General features: G+C 39.4%; 1 protein-coding gene across 1 annotated transcript; it reads left to right on the top strand.

The window, feature by feature from the left end:
• The first annotated feature begins 696 nt into the window (after nt 1-696).
• On the top strand, nt 697-16,257 carry LOC146660892 (RING finger protein 145-like). The gene is made up of 12 exons (XM_085420939.1): nt 697-861; nt 6,102-6,353; nt 7,570-7,678; nt 7,851-7,942; nt 10,038-10,273; nt 10,396-10,571; nt 11,070-11,210; nt 11,541-11,723; nt 12,066-12,213; nt 12,364-12,486; nt 12,610-12,843; nt 12,940-16,257. Exons 2-12 carry the CDS (start codon nt 6,170-6,172, stop codon nt 13,651-13,653), a joined length of 2,340 nt encoding a protein of 779 aa, XP_085277065.1. The 5' UTR covers nt 697-861; nt 6,102-6,169; the 3' UTR covers nt 13,654-16,257.
• The last annotated feature ends 909 nt before the right edge of the window (nt 16,258-17,166 follow it).

Genomic DNA, 17,166 nt, shown 5'->3' with positions numbered 1-17,166 from the left:
CATTCATATAAACCTAACAATTCCATAAAACTTGTAAAATCAAACACAATTAAAGTAACTAAAGTGACTGGCCACCACCTTAGGCTATGCATTAGGCCTCTCCATTAATTTTACTTTCAGGTTTTGTCCCTAGCTAAATATAAATAAATAAATAAATAAATAAATAAATAAATAAATAAATAAATAAATAAATTCCCTCTTCACATTAGGCAATCGACATCAGTGCTGGTTTTTAAATCCAGATTGAAAACGCATTTTTATTCACTGGCTTTTGACTCAGTGGTTGACTGACTTGTATTTACTCGTATTTTATTGTTTTCGCTATGTTTATTATTTTATCTTATTTATTATTCCTATGGTATCTATTATGTTTCTATTGTTCAGCACTTTGGTCAGCCTTGTGTGTTTTTAAAGTGCTATATAAATAAACGATGATGATGATGATGAAATATTTTAGGCGTTTGTTAATATACTATGATGACTTATTTCTGTAATGTTTCATTCCCCTCCCAAATTTATTTTTACCATTAATTGAGTGACAAAAAAATCACACATCCTAATTCCACTTTATAACAGTCTTTGACAATATGTTGTGAATAAAAAGCTTTGTCAGGTTAAAAAAAAAATATAACCTGTTCTTTCTGTACGGGACAGTAACATTGCGCATGCTCGGTACATCTTGCTTGGTAACTTGGATAATGGCCGCTAGGTAAGATGAGCGGATGGGCCGCGTCGTTTCAGCGTGAAGTGCTCACTCCGGGAGGACCGTTAACTCGGGCGGTGGCGAGTTAAAATGGTCGATATCCGACCCGTAAGGCATCCAGAAACAGTTGTACATTGTGCGAACATCGTCATTCAAACGTAAGTTCTTATTTTTTTTAAGAGAAATTTGTCTACGTGCCATAACTGGTTGCTAGCCGAGTGTCCCAGTCTGCTACATTTGGGCTTACTTGCTTAGGGGAGCAGGTTATGGTAATCCTCAAGCGTTATAAGCTAGAACATTTTATGTGAACATGTGCGAAGGCTGGCGCCTTAATTTGTAAGGTCAAAAGCAAGCTGATTCGTTCGGAGTGTTTTATTTCCCGCTGTGTTAAACATAAGCTAGGTTGTTGTTGTTAGTAGTTCCTCGGCTCGGTGACAGTGATGCTAGCTGAAAGCGTTAGCTTGATGCAGCTCATCACATAGCGCACGTACGCTGTCATAGCTCGCTATTTCTATCACTTTTACATCCACCAAACTGCGTGGAAACCGTAGGCATGCATTGTCATGTCTGTTATAAGTATTCATGGACGATACAGACCAGTATAGCAAGCAAAATATTGCCGTATTTGCGGCGTAATTGCGAGAATTTATTTCTGTCGAGACAGAGGGGTTACTAGAGTTCATGGCGTAGCACAGTCGTTGCAGCACTCACTCATCCATAACGTTTTCATTGCCGGTGCTTCAGTTAAACTAGTAAATGGTATGCAGCCATTAGACCAAATATACTACAATATACCCTACAGCTGTCAAAGGATTACAACGGATAAAAATTAATTGGTAGACGGCCTTGTTATATAAGTTCAGATTCTGCAAAGTGATGTCTGTCTGGGCAGTGATAGTCGTGGTAAATTTAAAGTTATGTAAGTTAACGGGATCCTGCTACGGGATGCTGGGATAAGAGATGGAAACACTGCTGTTGGCAACTCAAGAAGGAAAAGAAATGTAAGAGCTTTGTTTAAATGGAGTGGATTGAAACTTCGTCACGTTTCTTTTTTAAAAACTAGCACTCACAGTGAAATGTTCCTCTAAAACTTCACGCAGGTATTAAAGGGCACTTAAACGAAGGGTTTGTAAGCAGCTAATTTTTTTTTTCCAAGTGCAGTAGATATGTTGTTTGGAAAAGGCCAGGAAAAAAGAGGGCAACATGTTGCTCTGTGGAATTCACTTTTGTGAGGCTTTGAATTTCCTTAAGCTCCAGCGCTTTTGGGTGAGAGCCTGGTTAACAATTGCTGATTTGTTGGAGAGCCTCGAGTTTTTCAAACATGCTCAGATTGCCTTGGAGTAATTCATGATCACTGTGAGAGGTTTCATCACTTTGAGGTTAATACGTTAGAAATAATATATTGAGTTGCATTGATTACATTTGGTGTGTTTGCTTTGCATCATGCAGTAGTGGCAGTGACGGGATTTAGTAGGTGGGAGGAAACAAAACTGAAATGCAATCTTTAAACAAATCTTTTTGTTTTAATAACTTCAACATTTGTGTAAGAGATGTTTTATGCCATTTTTTAATAGCATTTCATAACTTTGAGGTCAGTCGTTGAAATGGTTGAAAACCTGTACATATTCAAGAATTTTCCTACATTGAACAACCTTTAGCACCCACCAAATCATCAGAAAATGTAGTCAAACTAATTTTAATCTGTTCTGTTAATGCAGGTGCCATTTACTCAAGCATATAAAACATTTTTGTTTATCAAATAAGTAGGGAAATCCAGAGATAGGGTAACTGACTGTATGCTAACTGATCATGCTTATATGACTAGTTGTCCACCAAAAGCCCATTTTAAGCCAGGATAACACTGATATTGGCTAGTGTATGTATAGAACCATAGATGCGAGTTAAAATGTTTTTTTTTTTTCTTTCTTTAATCCCATCCATTAGATTTTCCATCAGGATCTGTGTTGATATAATAAGTCAACATATTCTTTCTTTCTATATTTCATGTTTTGTAAACTGTTTTGACTTGTAGAAATTGTATTTTGTATGTGTTTATATCCGCCACCGCATTGCTCACCCCCAGATAGTGTTAATAAAGGTGTAAGTAAACTAGAGCTGGGCGATAGAACGATAACGATATGTATCGCGATATAACTTTTACTCGATAGAGAAATTAAGCTATCGCGATAGACCTCGCCGCTCTTGTCCTCTTTTAAAAAAAAAAAAAAAGTCAGCCAATCCAAATTAAGTAGCGCAGAGCCGAACCAATCACAGCCGCAGCGTCACATCGCGTGACTTGTTACATACAGCACAAGTGCCAAGCCGCACGTGTGTTTGTTTGGGAAGCAGCCAGCGGGTAATGGAGCCAGCGCGTAATGGAGGAAATGAGTGTGCCGACTAGAAAAATCAACCGAGCGTGACCGAAGAGAAAACAGATGATGGTTCCAATGCCGGAGAGATTGTCGAACGGAAGAGCCAAAGAAGTTCCGTAGTGTGAAGGTATTTCGGCTATTTCAAGTCTGACAAAAAACAGAGTAGCGTGCACTGTAAATTGTGCCGAAAGCAAGTCTGGAAATACAATAAACTGGAGCATGCGTCACACTGTGCGCCACTTATTGTTTCGGTGAAATGAATTTCTACAATACTGTTAATTCTACTCTCTGCAGTGTTTAAATGCTTACATATACACACAGTTACTGTCCCTCCACACATACGACTCGGTTCTGCTTCTATGCCCCAGCTTTGTTTACTTTTTCCCACCGAGGCTTCTAGACTTCTGATTGGCCAACATTTCTGCACGGTTAGGAATCTAGCGCCACCTGCTGCTTTGGCATGTTCATAGCAGCGGTTTCCTTCATTTCTGCCTTTATGTGTGTACAGGATTATTTTTTAAAACGAAAACGGAAAATCTCCGTTTTCAAAAATACCCGTGTACGTGTGGACGTAGCCTCAGTCTCTGACTGGAAGCGCTAATTCGTCATTCGGCTTTTGTCAGACTAAAGTAACTGTTAAAACTGTTTGAAAAGCTAAGCTATACAACAAGGAGAGATTGAGAATTTCCTTTTAGTTCTCAGTTTATTTGATATTGACAAAAGTTAGTCAGTTTTGTCTGTTCTTCTGTAAAACAAACTAAGATTTATTTTTAGAATTAATATTTTGTTTCTAAGTGGAATTGACAATTTAGTCTGTTTCGTTTGTTCTATTTTGAAACTTAAACGCTTTAGCGGCTGCCTTTTGTGTAGTTTGCAATATTTGCCTTTATTTATCTGAAAAAGTCTCATGTTCCTTAAGTACATCTACCCTGTTGAACTTATTATGGGAAATAAATATTTAAATAAAAACAAGCTGCTGATTATTTCACATTTTACTTGTGAGCAACGGCACATTTAAATCTTACAAATATAGTTATTTGGCTTATATCGTGATAGATATCGTTATCTCCTGAAATGAAAAAAACATATCGTGATATGAAAAAATCTCATATCGCCCAGCTCTAAAGTAAACCAAGAAATTATTTTGGCAAAGAGAGAAGTGTAACCATTCTGTCAGCGCAACAGAACAGTATGTGGGCTTTTTTTTAAATGTGAACTGCAGATTTTGCAAGTATGCCTCTTATGCCATTTGTCAGACTTGACCCTTTGAGTTGCACCTGTATTAAAACATCTGAATGTGTTACCACATGCTGTACTTTCAGTTTCCCATGGTGGATTCTGTGCTGTTGGTGATTGTGTGGTAGCAAATAGAAAGGACTGGACAAATTTACATGTCTAGGTTGATTATTGACCCACAGATTTGACTATGCAAATTACAGTTGTGGGTGAAGCTGTTTTTAGCTGGGTCAACCGTGCAATGTTTCTTTGGAATCTTGGTAATAATAACCTATTCAAGACTAGCTGTTGTTCCCAGGATCAAGTTTCCGGCATTCCTGTATGGGTGGATGACGGTAAACAAAGTGAATTGTGGCTGACAGTAGTGCTTTCTGCCTGAACCTATAAAAATACTGTTGGCAGCATTTTGAGAATTTCTTGTTGGTTATTATTGCAACAGCCTTCTTAAAATCATGTCAAAATTATCTGGTAGCTTCATCATTATTAGGATTTTTATGCGTGATATCTGTTTGTAGACTTATAATTGTATGTAATTATACATGTATATTGTATATTGAGGTAGGATCAAATGAGTTTACCTTTAAGTCTGTTTGTACCAACCCTTTCTTTGTCTCATTATTGTTTAAAGTGTATTTTGTTGTTATTTTAGTCATGTTCAAAATAAATCAATCATTCAGTGACAAAAAAAAAAAGAGTTCTTATGTACACAGCATCACTCGATTGGCTTTAGTTAAGATGGTAAGAAAATGGTCAATGTTTCCCAGCTGTATGGCACTTAATGTTAGTACTGTGCTTGAATAAATAAGTACATATTTAGGCATGGGCAAAAGAAGTAGTGGGTTAAACTAATCTGCAATTTATTGATATAAATCAACAGTTAACTGTTGTTCCTGAGCTGTTATGACACCACAACCACTAACCGAAAGATGTGGCATATGGCAGCAACCATCTTGATCTCTGTGACAGGAAGTTGTAAACAAGCAAGGTAAAAAGTAAGACATGACACTAACCAGTGTGGTTCTGCAGTACTTTGATTTAGAAAATGAGGGGCTATATGTAGGTTTCAGGGTAAAGTGATAACTACTGGAAGTAGTGGGTAACCCTTTTTGGCATAGGTTTGTGTGTTGTGGATGGTGCCAATTCTTATATTCTGTTCTGACTAGTGAATTAGTTACCTTAGTTATTCTGTTATGCTGTTGTGGCAAAGGGGTTTCCTTCATTTAGAAAAAAATAAAATATGTCCACCAAAGATGTTTTGGGATTCTACCAAAGCAAAATACCAAGATAGCAAAATGGACTTTCTAGTTTCTGTTGTATTTGTTTATAAAGTAGCAAAAAACTTCCTTTAAGTAGTTCTTTGTCTCTGGACCCATTGTACTTCAGTCAATAGTCTCATTGAAAGTCCTGTTTGCATCAGGAAAAAAACAAAACACTGTCAGTATGCTAGCCTTTAGAGACTTTAAAATGATTTACGGTCATGTTACTAACTTATTATAAAAATTTGTGGTAATAATGTAACAATTGTTGAGTTTTACCTTTACGTTTAGACCACAAATGAATGAGACAGTTTTGTGATTGACCTCTTAAGTCTTTCGTCTTTTCTTCTGTCTTTTCTTCCTCTGTAGCTCACAGCTTTTCCTTTGACCTTTATAATAACTGAATTTATATTTTGTTGCCTTTGTTTTGGCTTTCATCTCTCTTTCTGTTTTCCTACTCTCACCTCCTATAACTGCTTCATATTAAGACTCCATCTTCCTTTTTTTATTTGCATTTTCTCTCTTTTGCTACAGACCACCCACTATTAACATCACGTCTTAGTGGTCAGTTCTGCCTTCGGATCAGAGCTTAAACTGAAACCATGGCAGTGAAGGACCGCGTAGAGGCTGTGCTCAATGTGGGTCTGCGTGTTCCCAGCATCATGCTGTTGGATGTCCTCTACCGCTGGGATGTCAGCTCCTTCTTCCAGAAGATCCAGCGCTCCAGCCTTTCCAATAACCCCCTTTTTCAGTACAAGTATCTGGCCCTCTACCTGCACTACGTAGGTCAGTGCCACCTTTCCTGTATTAAAACTTAAGAAAATGTTTGGTGTAACTGAGACACTTTGTTTAAATGCTTTGCAATGTCTGTACCACATTAAAGAGTTCCTCATTTGAAAACATCATGTGTACTTCCCTGTAGTCAGGTTACCATGACCTGCACTGAAACAGTATTATATGCCATGCATTACTGTTTTACCTCTGTTGGTTGAAAGTGCGTGATTTCTTTTTCCATTCAGAAGTGTCGACTCACGTTTGGTATTAGTCAGTAAGTCACGAGGCTCAGCTCTGTAGTGATTGAGAGGGATTATTTGACAGTGTGGCGATCGTGGCTCAAGAGTTGGCAGTTTGCCTTGTAATCGGAAGGTTGCCAGTTTGAGCCCCGGCTCTGACAGTCTCGGTCGTTGTGTCCTTGGGCAAGACACTTCACCCGTTGACTGCTGGTGGTGGTCAGAGGGCCCGGTGGCGCCAGTGTCCGGCAGCCTCGCCTCTGTCAGTGCGCCCCAGGGTGGCTGTGGCTACAATGTAGCTTGCCATCACCAGTGTGTGAATGAGTGGATGACTGGATGTGTAAAGCGCTTTGGGGTCCTTAGGGACTAGTAAAGCGCTATACAAATACAGGCCATTTACCATATCTGCTTTTAAGACACACTAGAAACTCAGAAAACCAGTACTCAAACACAAAGTTCTGAATTCAGTTTTGAAGGCATTACAAAATGTCTTTGCAGCACAAGTGGTTAGCCAGATACATTTACAGTGACACAGAAACACTGAAAGTAACATAAATGAAATAGCTAGGCCTCGTTCTATTTTTGTAATTTAACCTAGCTGAAATAAAGCTATTGTTGAGTTTTCTTTGTGTTTTGGCTGTGTGAGCTCTCAAACTTGGCTGCAGTTGGTTAATGAGCCAATAGGCTTGGTATGTGCTGATGAGCACTGTGGGTGGAAAGAAAGAAGGGAGAACAGGGCAGTAAAAATAAATATGGCTTTGCACTGAAGTGCTTTTAGACACAGTTTTAGGTAGTAGGCTATTGTATGGTAAGGCTTTCTGCAGTTTGTCAAAAATACCCCCCCCCCCCCCCCCCCAACTATGTCATAAACATCTGTCATACGCTTTATTTATGTGTTTTAAAACGCACTCTGGTCTGCAAACAGGAAGACGGATGCCTTTCAGAATGCATGACTTTCTTGTATTTCTTTTATATTTATGGCTACTTCACAGGTTACATCTTGAGCTTGGTGCTTCTGACTCTGCCTCGTCAGCACCTGGTTAAACTTTACCTGTATGTTCTTACGGCCCTGCTGCTGTTTGCTGGTCACCAAGTGTCAAGGTAAACATTCACAGAAACTTAAATCTACCAGAATAGCTAACAAGATGCCACTACTCCTCTTTTAAATACTGATGTGTGTATGTATGACAGTTTTCCTCTTGTTAATTCATGTGAAGGACTGGACATTGTGAGAATTTCCTCTGTATTGATTGTTTTCGTTTTTCTCTGTCAGGGATTATGTTCGCAGTGAACTGGATTCGGGTTATGAAGGCCCTGTCTACCTGGAACCTCTCTCCATGAACAGATTCACCACTGCACTCATAGGTATAATTGTTCAACATTCATATTATTGAAGAATGTGAATGATGAGGTACCAATGTATTGCACATAGATACTAGTGGTGCAACGGATCAAAAATCTCGCGGTTTTAAGTCATGGATCAGAGCAATTTTCAGATCAGCAAAAAAGACAAAAATGTAACATTTACTTATTGAAGTATTTTTTTGCCTGTTGAAAATATTCAACTCAAGACTCATTCCAGGGCAGTACAGTCTTTGTATCCACCACTCAATTCAATTCAATTTTATTTATAAAGAGCCAAATCACAACAACAGTCGTCTCAAGGCGCTTTATATTGTAAGGTAGACCCTACAATAATACATATCGCTCATTATATCGCACTCTGCTGTGATATAATGAGCTGTTATGGTCACGTAGCTTTCCGTTGCCCTGGAGGTCCACCCATTTGTAGTAGTTAGGGCAACAGAAGATGCCTGGGACAGTTCAGCCATAACTTAAATCTTTTCCTGCTCATACATGCTTGGAATGATCTTGCCACTTAAGTGGACGCGAACAGGATATCATAGCGTGGCTCAAGCACGTTCATCATAGTTTAAACCCCTTGTTTTGCACAACGGAATACGGCCTCCCGTCTGCAGCTAAACACCCCAATAGCTTTTGTAATAGCTTTAGCCCGGTCGGACTGGGCAGCAAACTCCTCTGCTCCTCCACTTGGACCGCTAGCGCTGGCCATAACTATCGCTTGACAGACCCACCACGCGCACCATACACATACTTTTTCTTTCTTCTTTTTCGAATCTTCGGATCACGTGCGTGCCAAACCGTGGAGTGGGATCAGTTCGGATTACGGATCAACCGCGATCCGTTGCACCACTAGTAGATACAGACCCGTAGACCCACTTGGGCAGCAGAAAGATATTTATTTATTTATTTATTTATTTAAATTTGAACTGTTTCCTTCTTTTTAATGGCTGCACATACTGCTGTACAAAGTATAGGAACATTAATTTTATAAATTGGCACCTCGTAGCACTGCAGTACAACCAGTAGGACTAAAGCTCAGAATTCATATGCTCTAACCAAATGGCTAAACTGAATGGGCATAGTATTCAGAGCATATGATGAGTAGGATGCATCTTTTGCCATGGGTCTGTGTGAATTTCATCCAAAAGAAAACAGTCTTCATTTTGGGATTGTGTTTTTGGACCCTGCATGGGGCAGTAAGTTGAGATTATTCATTGAATTTGTGTAACCTGGGTCAGTAAACATTCATGGACTATAGTAGACTGTGCAAAGTTGCTAAGAAGATGCATACAGGTACTGGCAAAAGAAAAGCAGACACTTGAGTCTTTTCCTTAAGAAATGTTTGTGTAACAGGAATAAGCACACCTTGTTTTTGTCTTTTTAACAAAAAAAGTGGAAATAGAATACTTGGCTGCACATATGTACATATTTAGCATTGCTCTCATGTCCATGTGAGCACTTTCATTAATTATATAAATACCCAATGCTACAGCATCCACATTAATGGGATTATGAAGGAACCTAATTTGTACCAATTCCAGAATTAAGAAGTGCTCACATACGTATGTGCTTCAGTCTTCCTCTGGGTGGGAAAGCAAAAAGAACAACCTCCTGTAATTTTTCATTATGTCTGTTGCTGCTATGCTTAATTATGTAAAAATGTATCATTTTCTAAATAGAAAATGCTGTAGAGTCTGTGTTTTTAGGACCTAGTTTAAACTTACTAGAGAGTATAGATGGAGTCTCCTGTGCTATAAATAGACCGCAGAGTGCTGCTTTTACTGCGTAGTGAAAGCCTGAGAAAGCGAAAATAAGATGAGTACAGTGACAAAAATATGCTACTGTAAGGAGCAATGTGAGATTAAAGCTGCTTCTCTTCTCTTTTAAATGTTTGTTCCTTTTTGGTGTTTGACACATTTTCACCACTCTAGGAGAGCTATAAATATTCTGATAAATTTTCTTTTAATTGTCAGTTACACGAAAATGATAAATACCACATCACAAAAAACATTTTAAAATCAGAGTGATAATAGTGTCTTTAGTCATTTATTCAACTCTTTGTTTTATATATGTGTGTATGTGTGTCTTCTTTCAGGTCAGCTGGTGGTTTGTACACTTTGTTCCTGTGTGATGCAAACCAAGAGGATTTGGCTGTTCTCTGCTCACCTCCTCCCTCTAGTGGCTAGACTGTGTCTGGTCCCACTCGAGACCATCGTCTTCATCAATAAGTTCTCAATGATCTTCACGGGCCTGGAGGTCATTTACTTCCTGGCGTCTAACTTGCTGGTACCATATAACCTGGCCAAGACTGCCTACAGAGAGCTGGCTCAGGTATTTATTGTGGGCTGATGTTGCAAGCTTTTCAGTTTCTGTGACAGGATTTCAGTTCTGAGATATTTTTCTGTAGATGGTATCAAAGGTATTCTTTATTTCGGTCTTTTTCTGTCCTGCAGGTGGTAGAAGTGTACGGGCTTCTTGCTTTGGGAATGTCACTGTGGAACCAGCTGGTCCTTCCAGTTCTCTTCATGTGTTTTTGGCTCGTGCTGTTTGCTCTGCAGATATACTCCTACTTCAGCACAAGAGACCAGCCTACTTCCAGAGAGAGGCTGCTTTTCCTTTTTCTTACAAGGTAAGACTATAAATCAGGCTGCAAGACACTTTACATTTTACGTCACTGACCCTTTAGAAGGTGTGTTTATCTATTTATTGCCTTGTATCGTTGAAGGGGCAGGTAGTGTGTACAAAACATAAATCTAGTTTTGATGTACTGGAATTTATTTAGAAAATCTAATTATATAAAAGTATATAAATTATATAGCATCATATAAATTACAGAGACATTAGATTGCAAAGCAAGTCAGTCTGCAGAGTTTGAGTAAAGCAAGTTTTTAGATTTTGAGATAATTTTGCAGAAATGTGTCAAGAGGAAATTCTAAAAGATGTGTTGGATCCATTTGTCACAGTGCTAAATAACCCATGTTTTGCACTGGTGGACAGAATTAAGTTAAAGCAGACGACTGAGATACTCATCAGAACTTTAAGGACGCGATCTAAATATTTAAAATTGTTTAGAAAGTTGTTGTTTTTTTGTCATGTTCTCTAAGTAATTTGCTCCTCCTTTCTCCAGTATCGCAGAATGCTGTAGTACACCGTACTCTCTGCTGGGTCTGGTTTTCACAGTTTCTTTCATTGCGCTGGGCGTTCTCACACTGTGCAAGTTCTACCTGCAGGGCTACAGAGCCTTTATGAATGACAACACCATGCACAGGTCAGCAAGGTTTTTATTTTCTTGATGTCTTCTGGTATGTTTCTTTTAATTAGTTTAGTCTGTTTTAGCCTCTCTGTCCCAGTAACCATCATGACTGAAGGCAATATGTTTTCTGACTGTTTATCCCATTCGTGTGGAAACACATATATCTGGAACTATTCTTTAAGGATGTCTGCATTTCACACAACTGTCTAATAGGATAAAATAATTGACATTGTATACCCAAAAGTCAAGTCTGGATAAACGTGTATATGATCTCCAACTTGAGTGCAAAGCCAAGGCATATAATTGTGTGGTGTGTTAACTCTAATTTGTTTCCTCTCTGTGCAGGGGGATGACTGAAGGTATCACCTTGCTAATCCTTGCGGTCCAAACTGGCCTCATTGAGCTGCAGGTCATCCACAGAGCCTTCCTCCTCTCTATCATCCTCTTTATTGTTGTTGCTTCCATCCTGCAGTCCATGCTGGAGATAGCAGATCCTATAGTCCTAGCCCTGGGAGCATCTAGAGACAAGTAAGAGAATATACCAAAGACTTTTTTTATGTGTTTATTTTTAAGAAAACTCTGTGTCCCACTGTTTGTTTTATTTTGTACTGATCATAAACAACTATTAATAACTATGGGCAGTTAGTTAATTAGCACAGTATTCATTATCTATGGTCATCAGTACAACTCATGCTAACATCATAAATTAAGTAACACTACAGTGTACAGTCCTTCTTTCTTCATTCCTACCTAAACAGGCAGTTAGTCTTTTTGACATCAATAAATGTAATCTGACTCAATGTGTGTATACAAAGCCTGCTATCAACCTGGCTGCTTTCTCATATGCTTGTTTTGCTGCCTGTCCCGTAGGAGTTTGTGGAAGCACTTCCGTGCAGTTTCTCTCTGTCTCTTCCTGCTGATCTTTCCAGCGTACATGGCTTATATGATCTGCCAGTTCTTCCACATGGACTTCTGGCTTCTCATCATCATCTCCTCCTCAATCCTCACCTCTCTCCAGGTAACACACAACCGCATCGCAGTGTGCAAAAACATTAAATCAAATAGTTTAAACTTGCTCTACCCAAACAGTTGAGCCTAATACTAATTAAACATTTATATTTGCTTGTTTGTTTAATTCCATAATAACTCTGAAACACTGTACCACCAGGTCCTTGGCACTCTTTTGATCTATGTTCTCTTCATGGTGGAGGAGTTTCGTAAAGCTCCAGTGGAGAACATGGATGAAGTCATATATTGTGTAAATGGGACCTACAGATTGCTGGAGTTTCTGGTATGTCACACACACATACACCAACTCTTTGCTAAGTTCTGCCTTCTGACTGTAAACAGACACTGTCATCTAATGCATCAGCACGGTCTCTGCCTCACTGTCAGTGATTTGTTCCCTCGCCAGGTTGCGGTGTGCGTGGTGTGCTATGGTGTATCAGAGACTGTATTTGGCGAGTGGAGTGTGATGGGAAGCACCATCATCTTGGTCCACTCGTACTATAACGTCTGGCTCAGAGCCCAGCTGGGCTGGCAGAGCTTCCTGCTCAGGAGAGATGCTGTAAACAAGATAAAAAGCCTCCCCACAGCTAGCAATACACAGCTGCAGCAGTATAACGACATCTGTGCTATCTGCTTCCAGGTATGAACTGTTTTTATGTTTATCTAAAGAGGATGCATGAGAGAGTTAATCTGGGGCTTTAAAAGGTAGGCTAATGTGAAATTTGATTTGTTCCAGGACATGACCAGTGCTGTGATCACTCCGTGCAGTCATTTCTTCCACGCTGGCTGTCTGAAGAAATGGCTGTATGTCCAGGAAACGTGCCCTCTCTGTCATTCACAACTCAAGAGCCAATCACCAACTAATGGCGGAGCTACCCAAGAGACACCTGCAGCCAATCAGAACCCTGCAGGACAGGAAGAAGCCCCAGGCAACAAGCAGGAGGAGGACCACAGCACTCTACCGGAGGATAGGAAAGAGGAAGCGTCAGTAGAGCAGGAGGGAGATAATGAAACTACCACATCAGCTGGGGAAGCCTCCTCTTCCACCTCCCCCACTGGCATGCAGTCTGCTCCCCTGCACATCGTCAACCCTCCATTATCATCTTCCTCTTGTTCTTCTTCTCCTCTTGCAACTGATTCTGTGCTGCACCAGTCCCCTGCAGATCACCCTTCTGCATCTTCTTTCTCTACCTCTTGCACATCAGACACACCTGACGCTCCTGCATCTCACTGCCATTCTGTCTCCACCTTTCACCAACCAACGTCACAGGTACTGACCCAAGCAGAGGCGAACCCTGCTGAACCCGAATCCCTCCCTCAGCTAAAATCAGTCTCCCTTGTGGACAGCAAGGAAAACTCTACTGGTCCATCATCACAATCTAACCCACCAACTCCCCATTCAGTGGAACCTCCTCCTCGTCCTCCACCCCCTCCTCCATTCAACCCCTGAGCTCCATTTTAACACACACACAACATACATGCATGCATGCATATATAATCACACAATCTAAATAATCCCCTATTGTACTTGTCCAACTGTTTGCTGTTGGCTCTCCCATCATGTCCAACTCCTTCATATCCATATTATGTTTCAAAAGATCTTAAACAATCTCTAAACAGAAATTCATCACTCGGTATTTAAAAAAAAAAAGAGAAGACAATGATTGCAGCTTTATAAAATGTTAGTACTTGGAGCAATGAAAGGTTTCCCATGATAGGTATAACCCATGCCAGCAGTGATTTCATCACAGGTGCAGTTGTTTTCCACATGTTCTTTCACAGGGATTCAAATTTAATACAAAAAACAGGATGCAGTAATCTCATCACAGAATGAATTGGGAGTTTTACACCATGTCCAGAAAATGTGAAAATCAGATTTCCATCCCGGCCTTTTTCTTCCCCCCCCCCCTACAATCATGCTTTTACCCCTTACCTTTTGATGCCCGACATTTAGGGCAATGGTTGCTCCTGCCTTTGTTTGTACAGCTTGAACTTTCACTGCTGTACATTTCATAGTGTTTGGGTGCCACGATTTATCGAACAATTGATCAGACTATCGATTACTGATGGTTGCATTTTATACCGTGACAAAGTCTTAACATTTCATAACGTCTAGAAATTCTCCACATTTTTTGTTTTTCACTGCTGGGTGTCAGTAGTGTTGTGATTTAGTGAATACTGAGCGTTAGCAGACTGAATGTTGTTTATTGAGGTCGCCGCATGACCTAAAGCCTGGTGCTAAGCAGAGGACACATGGTATGGTCTAGCTGAGGGGTGCAGTGTGAACTTTTGGTTCACATTGAATAACTTACATGTGTCAAGCTTTTGCTTTTATACTACTTCAATATCTGATTCAGACTTGTTTGGCTGGTCCCAGCAAAAAAACAGTTCTATTCCTCATCGCCAAACTTTTGTATTACTGTTAAAGCAACTTTATTTTTAAGGTCATTTTTACATTACTGCTTTATTGGATACCACACGCTGCAAATGGACTAAGGGGAAGATGGAGAGACGAGGTATAAATTAGTCCACAGAGTTGATAAGGAGCTCGGATTTTGCCCTCATTAGCTCTATTTTATGGTTCTCACTCGCGCTTACCGTTGCAAGCTTAGCTCACTAACAGATCAACCAATCATTCACATTGTTGATCGCTGATGGCAGGAGCCAATCAGCTCCTTTCATCCAGTTACATTAGAGACCCTGTATTTTCCAAGACATTAGGGTTTTCCTGCTCGTCAGTCAGTTTACTCCATAAATTGTTGATACCAGCAAATTGAGCCATAGCTGCTTCTTTTTTTTTTTTCTTTTTCACAAAAACACACTTTCTTTTGGCTACTGCATTTAGCAGATGAAGCATGGCGAGGAAGAAATATGCTTTGAAATGAGTGTGAAAGACTGAAAACTTGAGGATGGCAAGTCCTGATGCACGCTTATATGTAGACCTTGCTGCCGCTCTGACCACAGAATTTGTTCGTCCCCAATGTGCTATAACCTTGCTACCAATGTTTTTTGTTTTTTTTCTACCTTTTTTTTTCTTTTGGGGTTATATTTGCACTAATGTCATTTTTTACTAGCAATGCTCCAAAGCTGTTCTGTGGATGTCGGCAACCAAATACCCTCTGATGTCTGTGTATGAGGAAACGGCCCAATCTGTTTGTGTGTAATGTACATAAATGTTGCTCTGTACGGAATCTATATTAAACCAGAGGAGTGTTGATAGATAAATATATATATATATACGTGTGTATATATATATATATATATATATATATATATATATATATATATATATATATATATATATATATATATATATGTAAGACGAGGGCTTGGTTTCTCCAAAGTTTCCTTTCTTTGTTTCTTCACGTGCCTGAGAGCAAAGAGAATTTTTTGGATAAGAAGCTGCTGGGAAATCAAGCCCTCTGATCTTTGAGACCAGCCAGTGTTGCTGCTTCTCCAGTCTATATGATGCATCTTTTAAGCTGGTGTGATCACTCTGGTGCCCTCTACTGTTAGGAGTGGGATCAGCATGGTGCAGACGGACAGGAGACGCATTAATTAGCGCTCAGCAGTATTACTTACTAGCACTATTATTAAAGGTCTTATTAGTATGAATGACCATATTCTTGACATTAGGAAGCGTGGGCTGCAGGGTTGAGAATGAATACACGATCAGTGTAGGATCAAACCTGACCAACGCTGTTTTGACTTTTTGTGTTTATTTTTTTAAAGAGATGAAATGTAGAGTTTGATGTATTTTGCACATGTTCTTCTGAAAGGTGAACCTAAGGACTTTTCTGTACACAACTTATTTTATTACCAACACCATTCCTTCAACGTTGATTTTTTTTTTTACTTAAATACAGCACTTGAAACGGTTATAATGAATTGAGCTGTTTAAAACACACTTGGTTTTCGCCATGACGCATTTCCACTGCGTCCTGCATTGAGATCACCTGTAAGATGAAATGTGACGTGACGCCCCACGAGGGCGATAACAGTCAGTGGCAGCTGTATGTGAATTTTGCATTTCAGTATTAAATAATGAATACGAGATGCTTGTCAGCTGTTGATTCCTCAAGTATTTGCTCGGTTATTACACCACGTTGGAGAAGTTGCAGTTTCTCTCTTCAGGCTACGAACTGTGGCTTCATTTTTTCATACTGTCTGGGACAGTTTGACATCAAATTATTAGCACATAATAAGCTAATAATTGTGCTCAATATTCATCTGATTAATATAAAGTACATGCAGACAGTGAAGCTTTAAAAAAAAATGCAATCTTTAATGCATTATTTGCATCCTGTGATTTGTGTTTTTCTTTCTACATTTTTTTCTGAATTGACTTAAAATACGCATCAGTGACTGTGGTAATGTGCCAACAAATGTCTTAGCCATCACTGGTGCTCCTTACACTGAGCAGGATTCATTTTACAGTTAAGCTCCTCTAAGGGGCCATAATGCCTTTTCAGATTGTAAAGTCACACATACATACAAGTACAATAAGTTAACCTGAATATCTTTTTTTTTTTTCTTTTTTTTTTTTTTTAAATCTTTATTTTTTTTAGTTGCTCCTAATTGGCTTGCTCTGCAATCATAATTTCAGGATGTATTTTGTCTACTTAACTAGTACTGCTGTTAGACTTTCATATTTGATGATCTTTACTGAATGTGACTAAAAACCCAGAGACAGAAAACCATTTTTGACCAGTGTGACAGCAAAGTTAGCCTTGCATCTGATATCCAGATGTTTCACTGTTTCCACTTTTCACGATTCTTTGTAAAAGAATGAGCAAATACAGAAATGGAATCTATAGCTGCCACGGAGTGAGAGCTCTGTAAAGACGTTTTACTGTATTTTCCGAATGCGTTCTTAAATCTGCTCTTCGATACTGTTGCCTCTGACTGACAGATGCGTAGAGATGAATTGTACTTGTGGGGCTGCTCTCCCCGACACTCCCTG

This window comes from Rhamphochromis longiceps, linkage group LG10, assembly GCF_057381845.1.
Source record: "Rhamphochromis longiceps isolate RC_006_pf linkage group LG10, R_longiceps_female_GT1.1, whole genome shotgun sequence".
Classification (NCBI taxonomy): Eukaryota; Metazoa; Chordata; class Actinopteri; order Cichliformes; family Cichlidae; genus Rhamphochromis; species Rhamphochromis longiceps.
The sequence above is the reverse complement of the archived record's forward strand: the minus strand, read 5'-3'. Positions and strand labels throughout refer to the sequence as shown.

What these genes read in the sequence shown, in the direction of transcription:
- LOC146660892 (XM_085420939.1), top strand. Translation starts at nt 6,170, where the DNA reads ATGGCAGTGAAGGACCGCGTAGAGGCTGTGCTCAATGTGGGTCTGCGT. An exon ending in GCTGGTCACCAAGTGTCAAG is followed by an intron (nt 7,679 to 7,850) that starts GTAAACATTCAC and finishes TTTCTCTGTCAG; the next exon opens with GGATTATGTTCGCAGTGAAC. An exon ending in AATGACAACACCATGCACAG is followed by an intron (nt 11,211 to 11,540) that starts GTCAGCAAGGTT and finishes CTCTCTGTGCAG; the next exon opens with GGGGATGACTGAAGGTATCA.